Source organism: Nyctereutes procyonoides, unplaced genomic scaffold (assembly GCF_905146905.1).
Source record: "Nyctereutes procyonoides isolate TBG_1078 unplaced genomic scaffold, NYPRO_anot_genome, whole genome shotgun sequence".
Taxonomy (NCBI): Eukaryota; Metazoa; Chordata; class Mammalia; order Carnivora; family Canidae; genus Nyctereutes; species Nyctereutes procyonoides.
In genome coordinates this window covers 175,658-196,295 of record NW_026575141.1, presented here as the reverse complement: position 1 = coordinate 196,295, position 20,638 = coordinate 175,658, and the positions used below count along the sequence as shown (strand labels likewise).

General features: G+C 38.7%; 2 protein-coding genes across 2 annotated transcripts; both read right to left on the bottom strand.

Annotated features, from left to right (window-relative positions):
- Positions 1-2,000: 2,000 nt before the first annotated feature.
- LOC129498237 (olfactory receptor 2T11) lies at positions 2,001-2,960 on the bottom strand. The gene has a single exon (XM_055307523.1). It carries the CDS (start codon positions 2,958-2,960, stop codon positions 2,001-2,003), a length of 960 nt encoding a protein of 319 aa, XP_055163498.1.
- A 15,365-nt stretch (positions 2,961-18,325) lies between these two features.
- LOC129498122 (olfactory receptor 2T2) lies at positions 18,326-19,300 on the bottom strand. The gene has a single exon (XM_055307344.1). It carries the CDS (start codon positions 19,298-19,300, stop codon positions 18,326-18,328), a length of 975 nt encoding a protein of 324 aa, XP_055163319.1.
- Between the last annotated feature and the right edge of the window lie 1,338 nt (positions 19,301-20,638).

The following is a 20,638-nucleotide window of genomic DNA, read 5'->3' as shown; positions in this document are numbered from 1 at the left end:
TACCCTGCAATCCAAATATCTCTAATTTATTCATTTACTCAATTGAGCTCCAAGATGTTTTCTTCTTTTCACAAATTTTTAGAAATCATTCCATCCCTTCACAAGTAGAAGCTCTCCTTGATTCCAATTACACTGAGAAAATAGAAATCAGAGAACTTACCTGTATCACCTATGATTCCAATTACACTGAGAAAATAGAAATCAGAGAACTTACCTGTATCAGAAATGACCATGTTAACTCAAAAAAATCAACCTCTTTACTTCTAAATTGGTTTCTAAGCTTTCTATATCTCTCAAAGGTTATCTTATGGAAGAAACTTCCTCCATTATCAGTTTATACTTTGTGTAGATTATTCCCTTTAACAACATATCTGCAATATCTTACAACAAAACGTATTGATATCATATATCCCTTTCCAGCTGCTGCTCCACTTAATCTGCTCTCATTGAAAAAAAGGTACTTATACTGTACCCATCTTGTCCATTTTCTCCCCTTCTATTTTACTTTGAATCCTCTTGGAACACAACTCCATTGGAATTGCTTCTATTAAGGTCATAATTGATGTTTGTGTTGACAAATACAGTGGCCAACTCAAAGCTCTCATTATAACCCAACAATTACTGCAGTTGTAATACTCCAAGTTTTGAAGTTTCTCACTTTTATCTGAGATATGAATTCTCCTTACTCCATCAATCACTGTCTCTTGTATTACTGTCTCTCCAGCTGAACACAGTTGTCTTAGTCTTTAAAAATTTTTTTAAAGACTTTATTTATTCATACATGAGAGACACACACACACAGAGAGAGAGAGAGAGAGAGAGAGAGAGAGGCAGAGACATAGGCAGAGGGAGAAACAGGCTCCTCGCAGGGATCTCATTGTGGGACTCGATCCCAGCACCCTGGGATCATGCCCGTGAGCCGAAGGCAGACCCTCAACCACTGAGCCACCCAGGTGCCTCCAGTTGCCTTGGTCTTAACTCTTTACTCTTACCTAAGTTTCATCTAATCCTATGTCTTTAGTCTTTCTATTCTGAAGACTACTATATTTAAACCTTCAGCCCTTACCTACAACCTCAACCCTGATTGGCTTTGTGTATCTAATAGATATCTCAAAAGTTTCTCAACAACTAAATTATTTCTCTTACTCTTTCCTGCCACTCTAAAAGTTTTCAAAATCTCAGTAAGTAGAAATTCTAGCTTCCTTTACCTTGAGGTCAATTGACTTATCTTTCATTTCACTTTTTTCCTTAACAGTCATCCTTTCCGTGAGCTAAATCTTGTGTAACTACTCAATTCAATCTTTTCTCTCATTTGAAGATTCCTGAGTTGTCTTCTTGCATGCAATCTAGTTCCCTGTTCTAAGTGTGCATAAAATAGTCCACATAAAAATTTACATCTTATCAAGTATGTCTATACAGAAAATTCTTCAAAAACTTTTCATCTCACTCCAAACAAATCTGAATTGCATCCAAGTCCTGTTGATGAATCACACAGAATTGGGCAATGTAAATTTTCTTCCCAAAGACATCATCTTTCCTAGAACTCTGTTATTAAAATAACTTGGAAAAAGGCATAGTAATTTTATTTGATGTTAAATATTATATTCCTTTTAAATGGTTGTGTAATGCTTGAACATTCAAAATTCAGTCAGTTAGCTTACTCACTATTTATCGTGGCCTAGTATTTGACAGTCACTATTTTTACCACAAGTGCTATGGGTTACCCCCCCTTTTATTTAGTCTGAGAGGCAATAACCAGAATTAGATGAATTCTTTAACCAATGTAATAATACCTCATTGTTGATAGCCAAAATCTATCTGCATAATTATTGGAAAATCTTTGGTTTTCTCCTCTGGTAACAAGAAACTAGAGATGGTAAATCCTCTTAATCATCAATTGTAAATTATCTTTGACACATGACCAAGTAGTTGTCTTTGAAATAAGAAATAAGATGATAGAAAATGTTCTTAGGAAGACCTTTTATGAGTTTATTGAATCCTTAAGCATCACTTGAGGATATTTTTTGAGCAGATGAGTATTGCAAAAACATCTTTTTAAATGCCCCCATGACATCCTTGTTTCTGAGGCTGTAGATAAGAGGATTGAGCATGGGGGTGACAATGGTATAGAAGGCTGACACTACCTTGTCCTGCTCAGGAGTGTGAAAGGACTGGGGTAGAACATAAGTGTAGAAGGCAGCTCCATAGAAAATGCTGACTACGGTTAAGTGGGAAGAGCAAGTGGTGAAAGCTTTTTTCCGGCCTTCAGCAGAGCGCATTCGGTGGACAGTTAACAAGATGAGAGAGTAGGAGGTTGAGATGATAGAGATAGGGATGAGTAACATGAGTACACAGCAGATGTACATTAGGGTTTCATACAAGGATGTGTCAGCACAGGCTAGTCTGAGAACTGCAGGGATCTCACAGAAAAAATGGTTGATACTGTGGGATCCACAGTAAGGGACATTCATGGTGATGGGGGTGAGCAGAAAGCCATCCAGGGATCCACCAAACCAGGCACCAGCAGCCAGCAGGAGACACACCCTGCGGTTCATCAGGACTGGATACCTAAGAGGGTTACAGACAGCCACGTAGCGGTCATAGGCCATGAGGCCTAAGAGAAAGAACTCTGAGCCAATCATGGTCAAGTAGAGGAAGATCTGGATACCACAACCTACAAAGGAAATGGTCTTCTCTTTAGAAACCATGTCAACCAGAAGTTTTGGGACAGTAGTACAAATGAAAAAGGTGTCCATGATGGACAGCTGGCTGAGCAGGAAATACATAGGTGTATGGAGACGAGAGTCCATTTGAATCAAGAATATCATGACCAGATTTGCAGTTACAGCCACCATGAAAATAGCAAAAATAACAGCAAAAACGATCCCTGTAGCTTTATTGTTCACCAGAAGCCCCAGGAGGATAAAGTCAGAGGATAAAGTTATATTCTTCATTGACATTGTTGATGGCAGCCCCAGCAGAGCAGAAAGCCACAAAGACCAGGAAGGAAAAAGAGAGAAGACACTTTCAGTATGGATGACACCTCAGAGAGTACTGGTTGGCTGAAATTTTCCAAGGCAAAATGCTAGAGAAAAATGAACAGAGCAAGAGAAACATCTTAAGTTAGAAACTGTAGATCTATTTCTTTTTGTTGGAGAACAACACTTTAAAAAAATTTAAATTCAATTAGCCAACATATAATACATACTTAGTTTCAGATGTAGCATTCAGTGATTTATCAGTTGTGTATACTACTCAGTGCTCATCACATCAAATGCCTTCTTTTATGTTCATTACCCAATTACCCCATCCCCACCCACTTCCCCTCCAGTGACCCTCAGTTTGTTTCCTAGAGTTAGGAATCTCTTATGGTTTTTCTCCCTCTCTGATGACTTCCAATTCACTTTTCCCTCCTTTCCCCAATGATCCTGTGTGCTATTTCTTATATTCCACATATGAGTGAAACCATGTGATAATTGTCTTTTCCTGATTGACTTGTTTCTCTCAGCATAATACTTTTTATATTGCCTTTATGTTCATACTGCAATACATAGATTGTGTTAATTACATAAATAAAATGCCATAAAATTGGCATTTGCCATACCTGGGTTAGAGTTTAACTATATCTTTCCTATTCACTCTCTGCATTTCTGGCAGCCAGAATGTTGTCCAGTCTATAGCAGAGCTAAGTCAATACTAGTTGGTGTAAAGTCTCATTGATTCCCTGGGTATTTGAATGGTCAAAGGTGAGCAAAATGAATAATTTAGGAAGTGTAGACTGTAAAGAAAGAAGTATTTTCTATGTGACTCCTCTATTCTCATTATTTCACCTCTGACACTTGCAGTCACCAAATTTGTGACGGTTTATTCCCCATAATTAGTAATGTCCAACTTTCCAGACGACCAGCTGGGTGTCCTACAATTTAATACAATATCCACACTATCTACATGGAGATAGCTTAATATCTCACTGGCTAAGAGCTTAGTCCTACAAGACTGTCCCCCAAATCAGATATCAATTGCCAAATAGAGCTTATCACTTAGGCTTCTGAACCACTGGCTGTAAATAGAAGGTTTTCATGACCCTATCCCTCAGTTTAATTAATTTTCTAGAGTACAGAATATTTTAATTACTAGATTGACTAGTATATAACTAAAGAATCACTAGGTAGAAGACATACATAAAGTAAGATGTGTAGGAAAAGGCCAGAAGCATCATTGCCCTCTCTGGGTATACCATCCTCTTGGCAACTTCATATATTCAGAAGCTCTCTGAACCCCCCCACCCCTTTTGGATTTTTATGGATGCTTGATTATTTAGACATGGATGATCAAATCATTGGCTATCAGTGATTAATGACACCTCTAGACCTTCTCCTCTCCTTGGAGATCTGAGAGGTAGAGGCTTAAAAATTGCATACCTTTAATTATGATTAGTTTCCTGGTAACCAGCCCTGATTCTTAGGAGATTTCAAGAAGTTACCTCATTAGCATAAATTCAGGTGTAGTAGGAGGGCCTTTTTATGAATAACAAAAGACATTTACATAGCTATTTTCATTTAGGAAATTCAGAGAGGTTTAGGAGCTCTATGCTAAGAAGATGAAAAAAAGACCAAATTAGTTATACATCACAACTCACAAAAGGTTGGGACATTTGTTGGCACTTCATAAATGAAATTTTCCAGCCATATTTCATCTAGGTTATTCTGGTATCTTTCCTGCTATCTTTATGCTCTGTCTTTCTTATCTGTTTTTAGTTTAACCTCAGCAGAGCAAAGGGATCTTAAAAATTTACATCAGAACAGGTCAACTCCTGCTCAAAGCTCTACTACAAAACTTTATATTTCACTTCAAAGCCCATCATATTGTAATACATTCATCTTTTGAAATCATTTTCTGCTTCCTCCAGTGCATTTGCCCTGGTGCTGCAAATCCCATATGACTTTCATGCTAATCCTTTGTCCCTGCTCTGGTGGAGCCTCCAGTATGTAGCTTTTGTCTTTGCTCTGATCCAGGCCTGGGTCTCCTGCCCACTTGTGTGACTGGCATGTCTTTCAGGGCTTTCCTTCAAATCCACCTTCTCAGAGGGGCCTATTTTTTTATAGCTCTTGATGACTATTGTTTTCATATTCCTTCAGACCATTTAACACACTCATCTAATTTTGTATTTGTCTCCTGTCACTGACAGAAGTGTCATATGAGTAAGACAGTTTGCCTATTTTGTTCACTGTGTGCTTCCAGAATACAAAAGAATGGCTAGCATATGGTAAATATTTGTTGAATATTTAAATAAATGATTGTAAAATATTTACTGAAATGAAAATTGCCTTTTTACTCTTTAAATGATTCATTTCTTGTAGAATTTCTTTAAAATCCATGTGAATATAATCTATAAAAGATGTTAAATGAAAATTTAAAAAATTAAATGGTAGGCCCTTGTATTTGTCTTCAAACCACAATAAAATTGTGTGGAGCCTACTTAAAAAAAAAGAGAGATTATTTTGGAATGTCCTATTGGGCTCAGTGTAAATACAAGGGTTTTTATAAGAGAGAGGCAAAAATCAGAGGAGATGTGATATATGTGAAATTATTCAAACACTGATATTAAAGATGAAGAGGACCATGATGCAAGGAATTGAGTGGAGTCTAGAATCTGAAAAATGCTTTCAAAACAATGAACCCTCCTTTAAGACCTTCAGAAATGAGTGTAGCCTTCCTTAATTTTAGCCTAATGTGACCAATTTTTGACTTGTGACCTCCAGAATTGTAAGATAATAAATTTGTATCATTTAAAGCCATTAAGATAGTGCTAATTTGATATAGCAGCCACACAAATATTTTTATCAGCTTTTAAACATAAGTATAATTGACGTATGTTGCTAATAACAGATTAGTCAGTATCCCTGCAATGCTTACTCTGTGCCACTCATCACTCCACAGGCCTAGTGTTGTGGTATAGTCACTTTTCACAGTATCTCTGTGAGGTCAGTTACTATAATTATCACTATTTTTCAGTTGGAGAAACTGAGGCACAGGGAGGGCAAGTGGTAGATCTGGGCCTGGTTCAAGGATCTGGACTTTGTTTCTCATACTCTCCACAGTTACATTCAACTGACCCTAAATGTACAATATCCTTTTAAACAACTTTTAAATTTACATTTGTCTAAGACAAGTCAAATCAAAACAGAATACAAAACCATAATCACATTTAAAAAATTTAGGATTTCTGGTCAAAGTTGTCAACAAAGTTACAAAGTAAAATATGAATTCCATTATTTCCAGAAATACGAAGTGCTCTCTAACCCCTGGGCAATCTCTAAGTATCACATTTTGGCCTGTAGCTGTCTGATTTCCTATTTTGATGTCCACAGGGGAAAAAAAAAGTCCTTATCAAATGTAATCTGGGAAAGATCCTCCAAACACCAGACTCACAAATCTTACTACTGAATATTGACTGCTGAGGACAACTTCTTATCTCCAAGCAGACATAATAATGCCCACCCAATATTCCTATTCCCAGTCTTTCACCAGTATAACCATCATTATATATGCAGCTCTGTAAAGATGACATCATATTTCCTTTTGAAGATCCACATTTGAAAGAAATCCTCCATTGTGTATGTCAGGGGGAAGTAGCAGAGTTAACTCCTAAATAAATGACTCATAAGGACAAGACTATTAAAACTGAATGAAGAATAAACAACAAAGATATTCAAAGATATTTCAAAAATTACATGAAGGTGTGAAAATTAACTCACTGTGGCATAAACTCAAATGTCACTAGAGAAATTTTATTAATGATTTATAAATCTAAAATCATGAGTTAAATTATCAAGTTTTTAAAACAAGTTTCTCCTGCTCTCTTGATATATCTATATATCTATATATATACATATATATATATATATATAGATATTAGATATAGATATTCCTAAATTGGGAGGAATGATAATTATTTAACATTTTAGGGGTTCCTGGATGGCTTCATTTATGGGGCATATGACTCTTGATTTCGGGGTCATGAGTTGAGCCCCACATTGGATTGGAGCCTACTTAAAAAAATTGTAAAAAATTTAAAAAAGTAAAACAAGATTAAAAAAAAAGACAAAGTAAAATGCTAGCTCTGTGATCAGACCTCAATACTGTTATGGTTATGTCTAACATAATACATCACAGTCTTAAATCAAAATCTCTCTACAGATGGAGGTACTTTGAGAGCTTCCCCACACTTTACCTAGATCATTGGTTCCATAAAAAACATATTTTTCAATATGATTATTCCTTACTTGGGTATGATCAGAGTTAGATATTAGGTTTAATATCATTGGAAAATCAAGATGTTCTTGGCCTGTTTCCAACCAGGTGGTCCTCACTGGATTTTGTTGGTAAATCCATAAAAATGGCTCCCACTACTTCCTTCCCTGAATATATATGAATTGCACTCGGTGCTACATTCCTGTAACACACGTGTTGTGTAAGGCTATACAATGTGAAGTTGTTGGTCTGACAGTGGACAGCTGGGCTTTGGATGCCCAAAGTTAAATGGTTGGAACTTAAGCTTGACTCACTCTGACTTCCCTATAGTACAAGCACAAGAAAGCTTCCTCAACAGCCTAGGTGCTGGTTATTTTCTCTCTATTGCAAAGGCCTCAGATTGTAGAAATGCAGTTTTAGCTGCCAATCTTAACTTGAACCTCTAGTTGACAGCTGGGTTGTACCAATACTGAGTATCATAGGAGAGGAAGGTGCTCACAAATTGCTGATGAGAATAGGAGTGTGTATTATTTTATGTTTGAGAGAGCACCAATCCAATATCAGGATCCTAAAAATAATATGTATAAACTTCTGCTTGTAGGAAATTTTGTACAGAAACCAGGGATAAGTGAGCAACATCGTAAAATTTTCACCTTGGTCTTGTTTACAATAGTTGGAAAGCAAAATAAATTTAAGCATCTGCAATTGGACACATAGAAATAATTTATGTTTTAAGGACATGTGGGTGGCTTAGCAGTTAAGCATCTGCCTTCAGTTCAGGGCATGATCCTGGGATTCTGGATCAAGTCCCTCATCAGGCTCTCTGCAGGGAGCCTGCTTCTCCCTCTGCCTATCTCTCTGTCTCTCTCTCTGTGTGTGTGTGTGTCTCTCATGAATAAATAAATAAATCTTTAAAAAATTTGTCTTAATATTAGATTTCATAATAGAATTTCAGGCAACTACTGAGATGTAAGGTGGATCTATAATCATGAGCATGGTATGACAGTTTTGTTGTATTCTTAAGTGAACAAAATGGCACATTTACAATTTCCTTATCATATATATAATCAACAATATATATGATAAATAGAAATACATCTATATATACATATGTAATGATATAGTTACATATATATAAACATACATATGCATATATGAAATTATGAAAAAATCCAAGTTTTCACTGATGGTAGAGATTCAAGTGATATTAGTTTCTTCTGGATCATATTTTCTGGTCATCCTATAAGAATAGATTATATATGTAAAAAGAAATTACTTTAAGTCAAAGGATAATCTTATTAAAAACTTGGGCAATTAATACATGTAAGTTTTCACATCTCAGTCTTTAAAAATTAGGAGAATGACTGAGCTGACATGAAGTCACATCAGAACACTGCCCACATCTGCTCTCAAATTTGAAAACAAAATTCATCAGATTCCTCCCAACTGTTAAACCTTGTACTACAAGATGCCATCTGAAATAAATCTTTATGGTCTTTAAATATGCACATAAGTCATTGTAAGCTAAATTCAGAGGGACTTGCTAGCATACACATATCAAAAAGTCAGATAATATAAATTTTTAAATACATAATGTATTAGAAAATTAAAATAGTTATCAAAGAAAAGAGAAATACCAAAATTCCCCCTCAAATAATTGAGACTTAACATTGGTATAAACAACTGCAATTTGCTAGTTTAAATTTCCCAGTTTTCTAAAATCACTTCAAACTCCAAGATGACACTTTATTACTCATGATGCAATTTAATCTGATCCTTAGACAGAAACTTTACCTCAATGGCCTGGGTGAAAATCCAGGGTCTGTCACTCATTAGCCATATGATACCAGGGAAGTCACTCCTCCTCAAGTTTCTCACTGGCCAAAAGGGTATGAGAATAGCCCCTGTCCTCAGGATTATCATGGAGTCTGTGTAAGGCTCTTAGACCAGTACTAGGCACCTAACAATGTTACCAAAGTATTGACTATATATTGTAGGAACCCCTCCTTATTGAAAACAAGTAGCTCTCCAGTTTGGGTAATTGTGGAGAGAGAACAAGCCTCAGAGTAAGAAAACAATATTAATTTCTGAATTTTAAAATTTCCAGGATGTAACTGGCAATTTGTTTTAGTCACTTAAATCCCTTTACTCTAATTTTCTCTATATTTAAGGTAGACATGATAGTAAAAGTTATTATTAATCATATTAATGTTAGATTATAAGTTTAAGATTGTAAGAGCATTTATTTTTAATAAAACAATAGCATCGGGAGCCGTTCTCTCTATTGGTACTGGTCGTACCACTTAATATATGCTCAGCATATAATCTTGTTCTTAAAAATACTCACAGATTTTTACAGTCTTTCAAATTAGAAAGAATCATTATGTGCAGGTGGCTCTGAGTTTGGCTACATTTATATTATTATTATTATTTTTTCTCATGAAAGAAGTTTCCCCCAGTTTATCTAGGGAGGTAAGGAAGTACTGTCTTTACTGCTGATTCATCAGTTCTCTAGAAGCTAAGTTCCAGAGACATGGATTTAACTATCTTCAAGCCTGCTTCCTGGTTTTTTCTTCCCAAGTTTGTTGGATAGTTATTAAAATCGCTATTCATTGCAGTTAAATGCTGGAAATTTAGGAGAAGAACAATTTTGATATCACCTGAAATATATAATCTTAAACCTCATTTTATTTTTTAAAGATTTGAAAGATTTTATTGATTTATTCACGACACAGAGAGAGCGAGAGAGGCAGAGACACAGGCACAGGAAGAAGCAGGCTCCATGCAGAGAGCTTAATATGGGACTCAATCCCGGCTCCCCAGGATCATGCCCTGGGCTGAAGGCGGCGCTAAACCGCTGAGCCATCGGGGCTGCCCCCCCCCCCCTTTTTAAATTCTTTTTTAAAATCTTTTTTTTTTAATTTATTTTTTATTGGAGTTCAATTTGCCAACATATAGCATGACACCCAGTGCTCATCCCGCCAAGTGTCCCCCTCAGTGCCCGTCACCCAGTCACCCCCACCCCCGCCCACCTTCCTTTTCCACCACCCCTTGTTCCTTTCCCAGAGTTAGGTGCCTCTCATGTTCTGTCTCCCTTTCTGATATTTCCCACTCATTTTTTCTCCTTTCCCCTTTATTCCCTTTCACTATTTTTTATATTCCCCAAATGAATGAGAACATACAATGTTTGTCCTTCCCCGATTGACTTACTTCACTCAGCATAATACCCTCCAGTTCCATCCATGTCGAAGCAAATGGTGAGTATTTGTCATTTCTAATGGCTGAGGAATATTCCATTGTATACATAAACCACATCTTCTTTATCCATTCATCTTTCGATGGACACTGAGGCCCCTTTCACAGTTTGGTTATTGTGGACATTGCTGCTAGAAACATCGGGGTGCAGGTGTCCCGGCGTTTCACTGCATCTGTATCTTTGGGGTAAATCCCCAGCAGTGCAATTGCTGGGTCATAGGGCAGGTCTATTTTTAACTCTTTGAGGAACCTCCACACAGTTTTCCAGAGTGGCTGCACCAGTTCCCATTCCCACCAACAGTGTAAGAGGGTTCCCCTTTCTCGGCATCCTCTCCAACATTTGTGGTTTCCTGCCTTGTTAATTTCCCCATTCTCACTGGTGTGAGGTGGTATCTCATTGTGGTTTTGATTTGTATTTCCCTGATGGCCGGTGATGTGGAGCATTTTCTCATGTGCATGTTGGCCATGTCTATGTCTTCCTCTGTGAGATTTCCGTTCATGTCTTTTGCCCATTTCATGATTGGTTTGTTTGTTTCCTTGCTGTTGAGTTTAATAAGTTCTTTATAGATCTTGGAAACTAGCCCTTTATCTGATACGTCATTTGCAAATATCTTCTCCCATTCTGCAGGATGTCTTTGAGTTTTGTTGACTGTTTCTGTTGCTGTGCAAAAGCTTCTTATCTTGATGAAGTCCCAGTAGTTCATTTTTGCTTTTGTTTTTCTTGCCTTCATGGACGAATCCTGCAAAGAAGCTACTGTGGCCAAGTCCAAAAAGGGTGTTGCCTGTGTTCTCCTCTAGGATTTTGATGGAATCTTATCTCACATTTACATCTTTATCCATTTTGAGTTTATCTTTGTGTATGGTGCAAGAGACTGGTCTAGTTTCATTCTTCTGCATGTGGATGTCCCATTTTCCCAGCACCATTTATTAAAGAGACTGTCTTTTTGCAGTGGATAGTCGTTCCTTCTTTATCGAATATTAGTTGACCATAAAGTTGAGGGTCCACTTCTGGATTGTCTATTGTATTCCATTGATCTATGTGTCTGTTTTTGTGCCAGTACCACACTGTCTTGATGACCACAGCTTTGTAGTACAACCTGAAATCTGGCATTGTGATGCCCCTAGCTCTGGTTTTCTTTTTTAAAATTCCCCTGGCTATTCGGGTTCTTTTCTGTTTCCACACAAATCTTAAAATAATTTGTTCCAAATTTCTGAAGAAAGCCCATGGTATTTTGATAGTGATTGCATTAAACATGTAAATTGCCCTGGGTAACATTGACATTTTCACACTATTAATTCTGCCAATCCATGAGAACATTTTTCCATCTCTTTGCGTCTTCCTCAATTTCTTTCAGAAGTGTTCTGTAGCTTTTAGGGTATAGATCCTTTATCTCTTTGGTTAGGTTTATTCCTAGGTATCTTATGCTTTTGGGTGCAATTGTAAATGGGACTGACTCCTTAATTTTCTTTCTTCAGGCTCACTGTTAGTGTTAAGAAATGCCAGTGACTTCTGGGCATTGATTTTGTATCTTGCCATGCTGCCAAATTGCTGTATGAGTTCTAGGAATCTCGGGTGGAGGCTTTTGATTTTCTATCTAGAGTATCATGTCATCGGCAAAGAGGGAGAGTTTGACTTCCTCTTTGCCAATTTGAATGCCTTTAATGTCTTTTTGTTGTCTGATTGCTGAGGCTAGGACTTCCAGTACTATGTTGAATAGCAGTGGTGAGAGTCGACATCCCTGTCTTGTTCCTGATATTAGGGGAAAGGCTCCCAGTGCTTCCCCATTGAGAAAGGTATTTGCTGTGGGCTTTTCGTAGATGGCTTTTAAGATGTCGAGGAATGTTCCCTCTATCCCTACACTGTGAAGAGTTTTGATCAGGAATGGATGTTGTATTTTGTCAAATGCTTTCTCTGCATCTAATGAGAGGATCATATCGTTCTTGGTTTTTCTCTTTCTGATATGATGAATCACATTGATTGTTTTATGAGTGTTGAACCAGCCTTGTGTCCTGGGAATAAATCCTACGTGGTCATGATGAATAATTTTCTTAATGTACTCTTGGATCCTATTGGCTAGTATCTTGTTGAGAATTTTTGCATCCATGTTCATCAGGGATATTGGTCAGTAATTCTCCTTTTTGGTGGGGTCTTTGTCTGGTTTTGGAATTAAGGTGATGCTGGCCTCATAGAACGAATTTGGAAGTACTCCATCTCTTTCTATCTTTCTAAGCAGCTTTAGTAGAATAGGTATGGTTTCTCCTTTAAATGTTTGATAGAATTCCCCTGGGAAACCATCTGGCCCTGGACTTTTGTGTCTTGGGAGGTTTTTGATGACTGCTTCAATTTCCTCCCTGGTTATTAGCCTGTTCAGGTTTTCTATTTCTTCCTGTTCCAGTTTTGGTAGTTTGTGGCTTTCCAGGAATGCATCCATTTCTTCTAGATTGCCTAATTTATTGGCATATAGCTGTTCATAGTATGTTTTTAAAATCGTTTGTATTTCCTTGGTGTTGGTAGTGATCTCTTTTTTCTCATTCATGATTTTATTAATTTGAGTCTTCTCTCTCTTCTTTTTAATAAGGCTGGCTAATGGTTTATCTATCTTATTAATTCTTTCAAAGAAACAACTCCTGGTTTTCTTGATCTGTTCCACAGTTCTTCTGGTCTCAATTTCGTTGAGTTCTCCTCGAATTTTAATTAACTCTCTTCTTCTGCTGGGTGTAGGATCTATTTGCTGTTTTTTCTCTAGCTCCTTTATGTGTAAGGTTAGCTTTTGTATTTGAGTTCTTTCCAGTTTTGGATGGATGCTTGTATTGTGATGTATTTCCCCCTCAGGACTGCTTTTGCTGCATCCCAAAGATTTTGAATGGTTGTATCTTCATTCTCATTAGTTTCCATGAATGTTTTTAATTCTTCCTTAATTTCCTGGTTGACCCTTTTATCTTTTAGCAGTATGGTCCTTAACCTCCATGTGTTTGAAGTCCTTCCAAAATTCTTGTTGTGACTTATGTCTAATTTCAAGGCATTATGTTCTGAGAATATGCAGGGGATGGTCCCAATCTTTTGGTATAGGTTCAGACCCGATTTGTGACCCAGTATGTGGTCTATTCTGGAGAAAGTTCCATGTGCACTTGAGAAGAATGTGTATTCAGTTGAGTTTGGATATAAAGTTCTGTAGATATCTATGAAATCCGTCTGGTCCAGTGCATCATTTAAAGCTCTTGTTTCTTTGGAGATGTGTTTAGAAGACCTATTGAGTGTAGAAAGCACTAGATTGAAGTCACCAAGTATAAGTGTATTATTATCTAACTATGTCTTAACTGTGGTTATTAATTGATTGGTATATCTGGCAGCTCTCACATTCAGGGCATATATATTAATGATTGTTAAGTCCTCTTGTTGGATAGATCCTTTAAGTATGATATAGTGTCCCTCTTCATCTCTCACTACAGTCTTCGGGATAAATTTTAGTTTATCTGATCTAAGAATGGCTACCCCTGTTTCTTTTGAGGACTATTGGAATGGTACTTGGTTCTCCAACCTTTTATTTTCAGGCTGTAGGTGTCCTTTTGTCTAAAATGAGTCTCTTGTAGACAGCAAATAGATGGGTCCTGCTTTTTTATCCAGTCTGAAACCCTGCGCCTTTTGATGGGGTCATTAAGCCCGTTCACGTTCAGAGTTACTATTGACAGATATGAGTTTAGTGTCATCATGATATCTATTTAGTCCTTGTTTTTGTGGATTGTTCCACTGAACTTCTTTTTAAAGGGGAATTTTAAGAGTCCTCCTTAAAATTTCTTGCAGAGCTGGTTTGGAGGTCACATATTCTTTCAGTTCCTGCCTGTCTTGGAAGCTCCTTATGTCTCCTTCCATTCTGAATGAGAGCCTTGCTGGATAAAGTATTCTTGGTTGCATGTTTTTCTCATTTAGGACCCTGACTATATCCTGCCAGCCCTTTCTGGCCTGCCATGTCTCTGTGGAGAGGTCTGCTGTTACCCTAATACTCCTCCTCATGAAAGTCAGGGATTTCTTGTCTCTTGCTGCTTTAAGGATCCTCTCTTTATCTTTGGAATTTGCAAGCTTCACTATTAAATGTCGAGGTGTTGAACAGTTTTTATTGATTTTAGGGGGTGATCTCTCTGTTTCCTGGATCTGAATGCCTTTTTCCCTTCCCAGATTAGGAAAGTTTTCAGCTATTATTTGTTCAAATACATATCCTGGACCTCTGTCCCTTTTGCCACCCTTGGGAACCCGAATTAAACATAGGTTTTTCTTCCTTAGGCTGTCATCTATTTCCCTTAATCTATCCTCACGGTCTTTTAATTGTTTGTCTCTTTTTTCTTCACTTTCCCTCTTTGCCTTCAACTTGTCTTCTATGTCACTCACTCTTTCTTCCACTTCGTTAACCCTTGTCGTCAGGACTTCTAGTTTGGATTGCATCTCATTCAAATGATTTTTAATTTCTGCCTGGTTAGATCTAAATTCTGCAGTCATGATGTCTCTTGAGTCCTTTATGCTTTTTTCTAGAGCCACCAGTAGCTTTATAATAGTGCTTTTGAATTGGCTTTCTGACATTGAATTGTAATCCAAACTTTGTAGCTCTGTGGGAGAAAAGGGCTCTTTTTGATTTTTTCTTTTGAGGTGAGGTTTTTCTTCTAGTCATTTTGCTCAGTGCAGAGTGGCCAAAAACAAGTTTTATTGGGAAAAGGAGAGAAAGAGAGAGAAGGAAAGAAAAGAGAAAAAGAAAAAAGAAAAAAGGAATAAAAAATGAGAAGAAAAAGAGAAAGAAAAAGAAACAAAAGAAACAAAAGGGTAGGGAACCCTGGGTGGCGCAGGGGTTTAGCGCCTGCCTTTGCCCCAGGGCGCGATCCTGGAGACCCTGGATCGAATCCCATGTCGGGCTCCCAGTGCATGGACCCTGCTTCTCCCTCTGCCTATGTCTCTGCCTCTCTCTCTGTGTGACTATCATAAATAATAATAATAAAATAAACAAAAGGGTGGGGGAAGCAAACAGGAAAAAAAAAACCCACCAGGGAGTATCTTCTGATTCTGTATACTTTAAGTCCCTTGACTTCCCCTGGAACTTGTTTGTCTAGTTGGTCTTCTGGGAGAGGGAGGGGCCTGTTGTGCTAATTTTCAGGTGTTAGCACTTGGGGGAGCTGCTAGCCCCTAGCCTGGTGCTGGGCTCAGTGAAGGATATTTAAGGTGTTTATCTGGTGAGGCCACTGTGAGGCTCAGTGGGGGTTGTTTACCCCGTGAGGCCCCAGGAGGAACAACCGCAGTGGCGGGGCCAGCTCTGCAGCCCTGGAGTCAGCTCCCACAGTAACTCCGGAGCTCTCCATCTGCAGGGCCTGGAGGCTCCGGGGCGGGGCCACTGATCTGCTCACCTCCGGGCAGGAGCGTCCTTGCTCTCCTGGGCCCTCCCGGCCTCTGCCTGTCCCGGGGGAGGCCGGATCCTGGGCTGTGTCCCGGCGCCCTGTGCTCCGGGACCTGCGCTGTTGGATTTGCGCTCCCGCCGCGCTGCCCCCTCCGCGGAGCCGCCGCCCGAGCCCCTCCGAGCTGCTCCGGGTCCCGCCGTGCGTGCTGCAGCCCTTAGGGAGCTCGGCGCACTCTCCCTGGGCGCAGGTGTCTGTTAGTGTCCCAGGGAGCCCGAGGGCATCCCCGCCCTCCTGGGGTCCTGCTCTAACTCCCTGGGAGCGCCTTTCTGCCTGGGAAGATTGGTCATTTCCAAATTCTTTACCTCAAAATTAAAACCTACTAACTTTCTTTATCATACTCCCATCCTTATAGTAAAAAAAGCCAGATTTTTTTAATAGACTAGTTTAGGATCCTAGAATTACCAATGAGGCAGTTGTCTCCATCCATTCTATTGTTCCCAATTTGTAATCCTTCTCTGCATCATTCCACCCCCCCAACATGTACTTCAGTTTATTAGATCTTACAGATGCATTTTTTTCACTATTTTCATCTCCCCAGAATCCCAAGACCTTTTCGCTTCACTTGGACTGACCCCAACACCTGATGTTCCGAGCAGTTAACTTGGACCATTCTCCTATAGTGTTTCAGGGATAGCCCTCAACTCTTTGGACAAGCTCTGGTAACAGATCTCTGTAACCTCTCCCTCCAAATAGTATCCTATCCAATATGTAGATGAACTTTTCTTAGCACCTCTTTTCCCACTTCTATTTCTGGTTCCACCTTTCTCCTCATCTTCCAAAATTACAAAGGTTATAGTGTTCCTCTCCAAAACTCAACTTAATCAACAATCTGTCACACATGTGGGAATCCCTGACTATCTATCAGAGCAGTGTGCTACCAGCATGTCCCTCACTCTTGTTTCTATTGCAGCTAGGTAGGGACAAGTCTTTGACCCTACTCAGCGGTAAGTAGTTACAGAAGAATGACCTTTTCCCATTTTTCCAATCAAGAATAATTTAAAATAAAGAGAGGAGGACATAAAAAGATTCTTTTTTTAATTTTTATTTATTTATGATAGTCACACACACAGAGAGAGAGAGAGAGAGAGAGAGAGAGAGAGAGAGGCAGAGACACAGGCAGAGGGAGAAGCACGCTCCATGCACCAGGAGCCCGACATGGGATTCGATCCCGGGTCTCCAGGATCACGCCCTGGGCCAAAGGCAGGCGCTAAACCGCTGCGCCACCCAGTGATCCCCCATAAAAAGATTCTATTCAAAGTCCCTTCCCCAGCCAAACATATAGACAAAACTCACAGATGTCTGTAACTGATCCCAACTTTTCATTTTTCTATGGCATAGTGTCCCACATTCTCAGAAAAGAGTCCACAGAATTTTCTCTAGCCAGACTACAACCCAAATCCTGGACAAGCCCCAGACAGAGCCCTTCAAAAACTTGCTACCTCCTGCTCTACCTAGACAAAAATCAATCTCCATGCCACCTGCCAGCCACCCATGGACACAGGAGTGACCTTCTCACATCCTTCAAAAACCCTTAAAAAACCCAGCATGACAGAAACTCGGGGCTGATATCTCTCTTGACCTCTGGCCCCTCTCCTCCCTTGGAGAGTGAATAAATTCTGCCTGCTTGTGGTTCTACTCTTTTAGCAATTCTTTACCTCCCACATCACCAGCCACCCTAGCAGGGCATGAATGTAAATTTTTGAAAGATTTTAGCCATGTTGTTATCTTAATGACAGAGGTTAATTTTTATTCAACTAGTAAATGTTTATTGATTTCCTGGCACATATAAGACTCTATGTGAATAACAGCATAACTACCCACAGTTTAACTTCAGTGGTTAGAGAATACAAACATTCATAAAAGATAGCTAAGAATACAGAAACCAAAATACAATTAAATTGTCTTCATAAAATTTTCCTAAATAAAGCTACTACATTATTATCATTAGAAAATGTTTAATTTTTATTGGATCTTTGGCATTAAATCCTCAAGGACATGGTGACTGCTCCTTGCAACTTCTATTCAAAAGTTGGTCAATAATATAGACAGAAAAACATGAACACATTTAACATAAAAATATTTATTCAGTACCGTTCAAAGGGGCATTTGGCCTATTTGGGATTATTTATGGTGTTATTGGAAGAGAATGCTCTCTGGAAAATGTTTTCTAGTGAATCCAGACTACCAAATTGGCTAATTATGTTTCTTATAGGCTACAACTCTTGTTCCAAAATGTTGGTTGGAAAGGGATGATTTTGCCTATCGATAATTCTGGATTATTAAATCACAGTAAATATTTTTTTCAGGTTCAAAAGCATATTTTCTGGAATAACTGTGTGCCAGTTGTCAAAGCACAAACAATGTTTGTACTTGTCCCCCTCTAGTATTTCCTGGACAAATCCACCACTCTTATTCTCTGAGAAGAGGGGCATCTCCCCAGCACTTTTCTTAGAGCTGTGGCCACATCTTTGTTTCTCAAGCTGTAGATGAGTGGGTTGAGCATTGGGGTGAGGATGGTATAGAAGGCGGATACAACCTTGTCTTTCTCTGGTGTGTGGTAGGAATGGGGCAGCACATTAGTGTAGAAGGCTGCTCCATAGAAAATGCTCACCACCATAATGTGGGAAGAACAGGTAGCAAAGGCTTTATGCCGGCCCTCAGCAGAGTTCATTCGATGGACAGTGAGTAGGATGTGTGTGTAGGAAATAGAGATAATGGATATGGGAATGAGCAGCATTAGCACACAGCAGGCATACATCAGAGTCTCATAGAGTGATGTGTCAACACATGACAATTTCAGTACTGCTGGGATTTCACAGAAAAAGTGATTGATTTCTCGGGACCCACAGTAGGGGAAACTCATAGTAAAGGGTGTCAGCATGAATCCATCTAAGGACCCACCAACCCAGGAACCCACCACCATGAATAAGCAAATTCTGCGGTTCATGAGGAGAGGGTATCGCAGGGGTTTACACACAGCTACATACCGGTCATAGGCCATGAGGCCTAGCAGGAAAAATTCACCTCCAATTAGAGTCAGGTAGAGGAAGATCTGAAGGGAACATCCCAAGAAGGAGATCATCTTTTCCTTGGACAGAAGGTCTTGAAGCATCTTGGGAACAGTGATGCAAATGTAAACAGTGTCCATGATGGAAAGCTGGCTGAGTAAAAAGTACATGGGTGTATGGAGGCGAGAGTCAACATGGATGAGTAGAATCATGACCACATTGGCTGTGACAGCCACCAAAAAAATGGAGAAAACCACTGCAAAGATAATCCCAGGAAATGCAGGATGGGTGATAAGGCCCAGAAGGATAAAATCAGTGGAGTTCTGGAGAATGGCCTCCATGCTCATGTCACATGGTAGCTCCTAGGGCTCCAAAGGCAAAATGTTGCTGAGTTAATTAATAATCTATATTTAGGCAGGGCCCACCATGTATAATGTATCAGAAGCAACATGGGATAAAGGACAGAATATGGACATCAGAATCATTGTGAATTCCAGTTTCAATATTAAAGGTCATGTGATATTGGACAGATAAATTAATCTATAAATTAACACTTTCATTATCTGTGAAGGGTTATTGTTGGTCTATATTTCTGTAGGCTGGACATGTGATGTAAATATAATATTTCATACAGACTCACTTTCAGAATTTGCTTTATTTTATTTTGAACTACTTCTTTATATTCTTCATAATCTTATTACTTTAGATGAAATATTTCCTGAGGTTGATAGCTGTGCCCTCTCCTCCATGATGCTTGCAACCAATATTCAAGGGTTGATTGAATTTAAGTTGTTCTCTGCTCTTAAGATGATTACATTGTTAAAACCATACATATACATTTATGATTTCATAAATTGATAGAAAATAAACATGGACCCAATAATCTAATAAATTTAGTATTTGGGGCTGTTTTTGTTGTTATTGTTATTATTTATTATTGTTGAGAGAGAGATGGAAGGACAGGCAGAAGGAGAGAGAGAGAGAAGGAGAGAAAATCACAAGCAGGTTCCATACCCAGTATACAGTCTAATGTGGGGCTTGATCTGACACCTCTGAGATCATCACCTGAGCTGAAATCAAGAGTCAGACACTTAACCAACTGAGCTACCCAGGCATCCTGGGGTTGCCGTTATTCATAAACAGCTTTTTGAATGGTTGCAACATTAGGGGTTAGCAGGGAAATGCTACTAACTTAAATTGAGGATCAGAGTCTGCTCTGCTATTGTGAGGTGTGCTGCAAAAGAAGTTTGCCTTTTTTGATATAGGAATTTTAAACAGTTCGGTCTCTGTTCTTATGGGATAATTTGGGATGATAACTCTCTAATGAGGATAGCCATTCCACAAGGAGAGGTTCCAGTTCATCAAGGCAGGCTTTTTGATTGCCACTGTGGAGTAGGTTGAAATTTTAGGACTTAATGCTGGATCATTTTATTCTATGGTGACCTAAACTTTTCTTAAATTATTGGTCAGCCAAAACATTAACATAGCTTTTCTGATAGGGAGGCATTCTGATTCTATTAAAATGTTATATTATCTTAGGAATCCATTGTTAGTTATTTTTTCATTCCTTAACATTTATTTTTGTACTGTCTTACTGGTCCTTCATATTTATAAGTAAAGATAACTCCAGATGGGAAAATGGTTTCTGAATTTAAAAGGAAAAAGATACAATACTGTTAAAACTC

What these genes read in the sequence shown, in the direction of transcription:
- LOC129498237 (XM_055307523.1), bottom strand. Translation starts at nt 2,960, where the DNA reads ATGTCAATGAAGAATATAACTTTATCCTCTGACTTTATCCTCCTGGGG.
- LOC129498122 (XM_055307344.1), bottom strand. Translation starts at nt 19,300, where the DNA reads ATGAGCATGGAGGCCATTCTCCAGAACTCCACTGATTTTATCCTTCTG.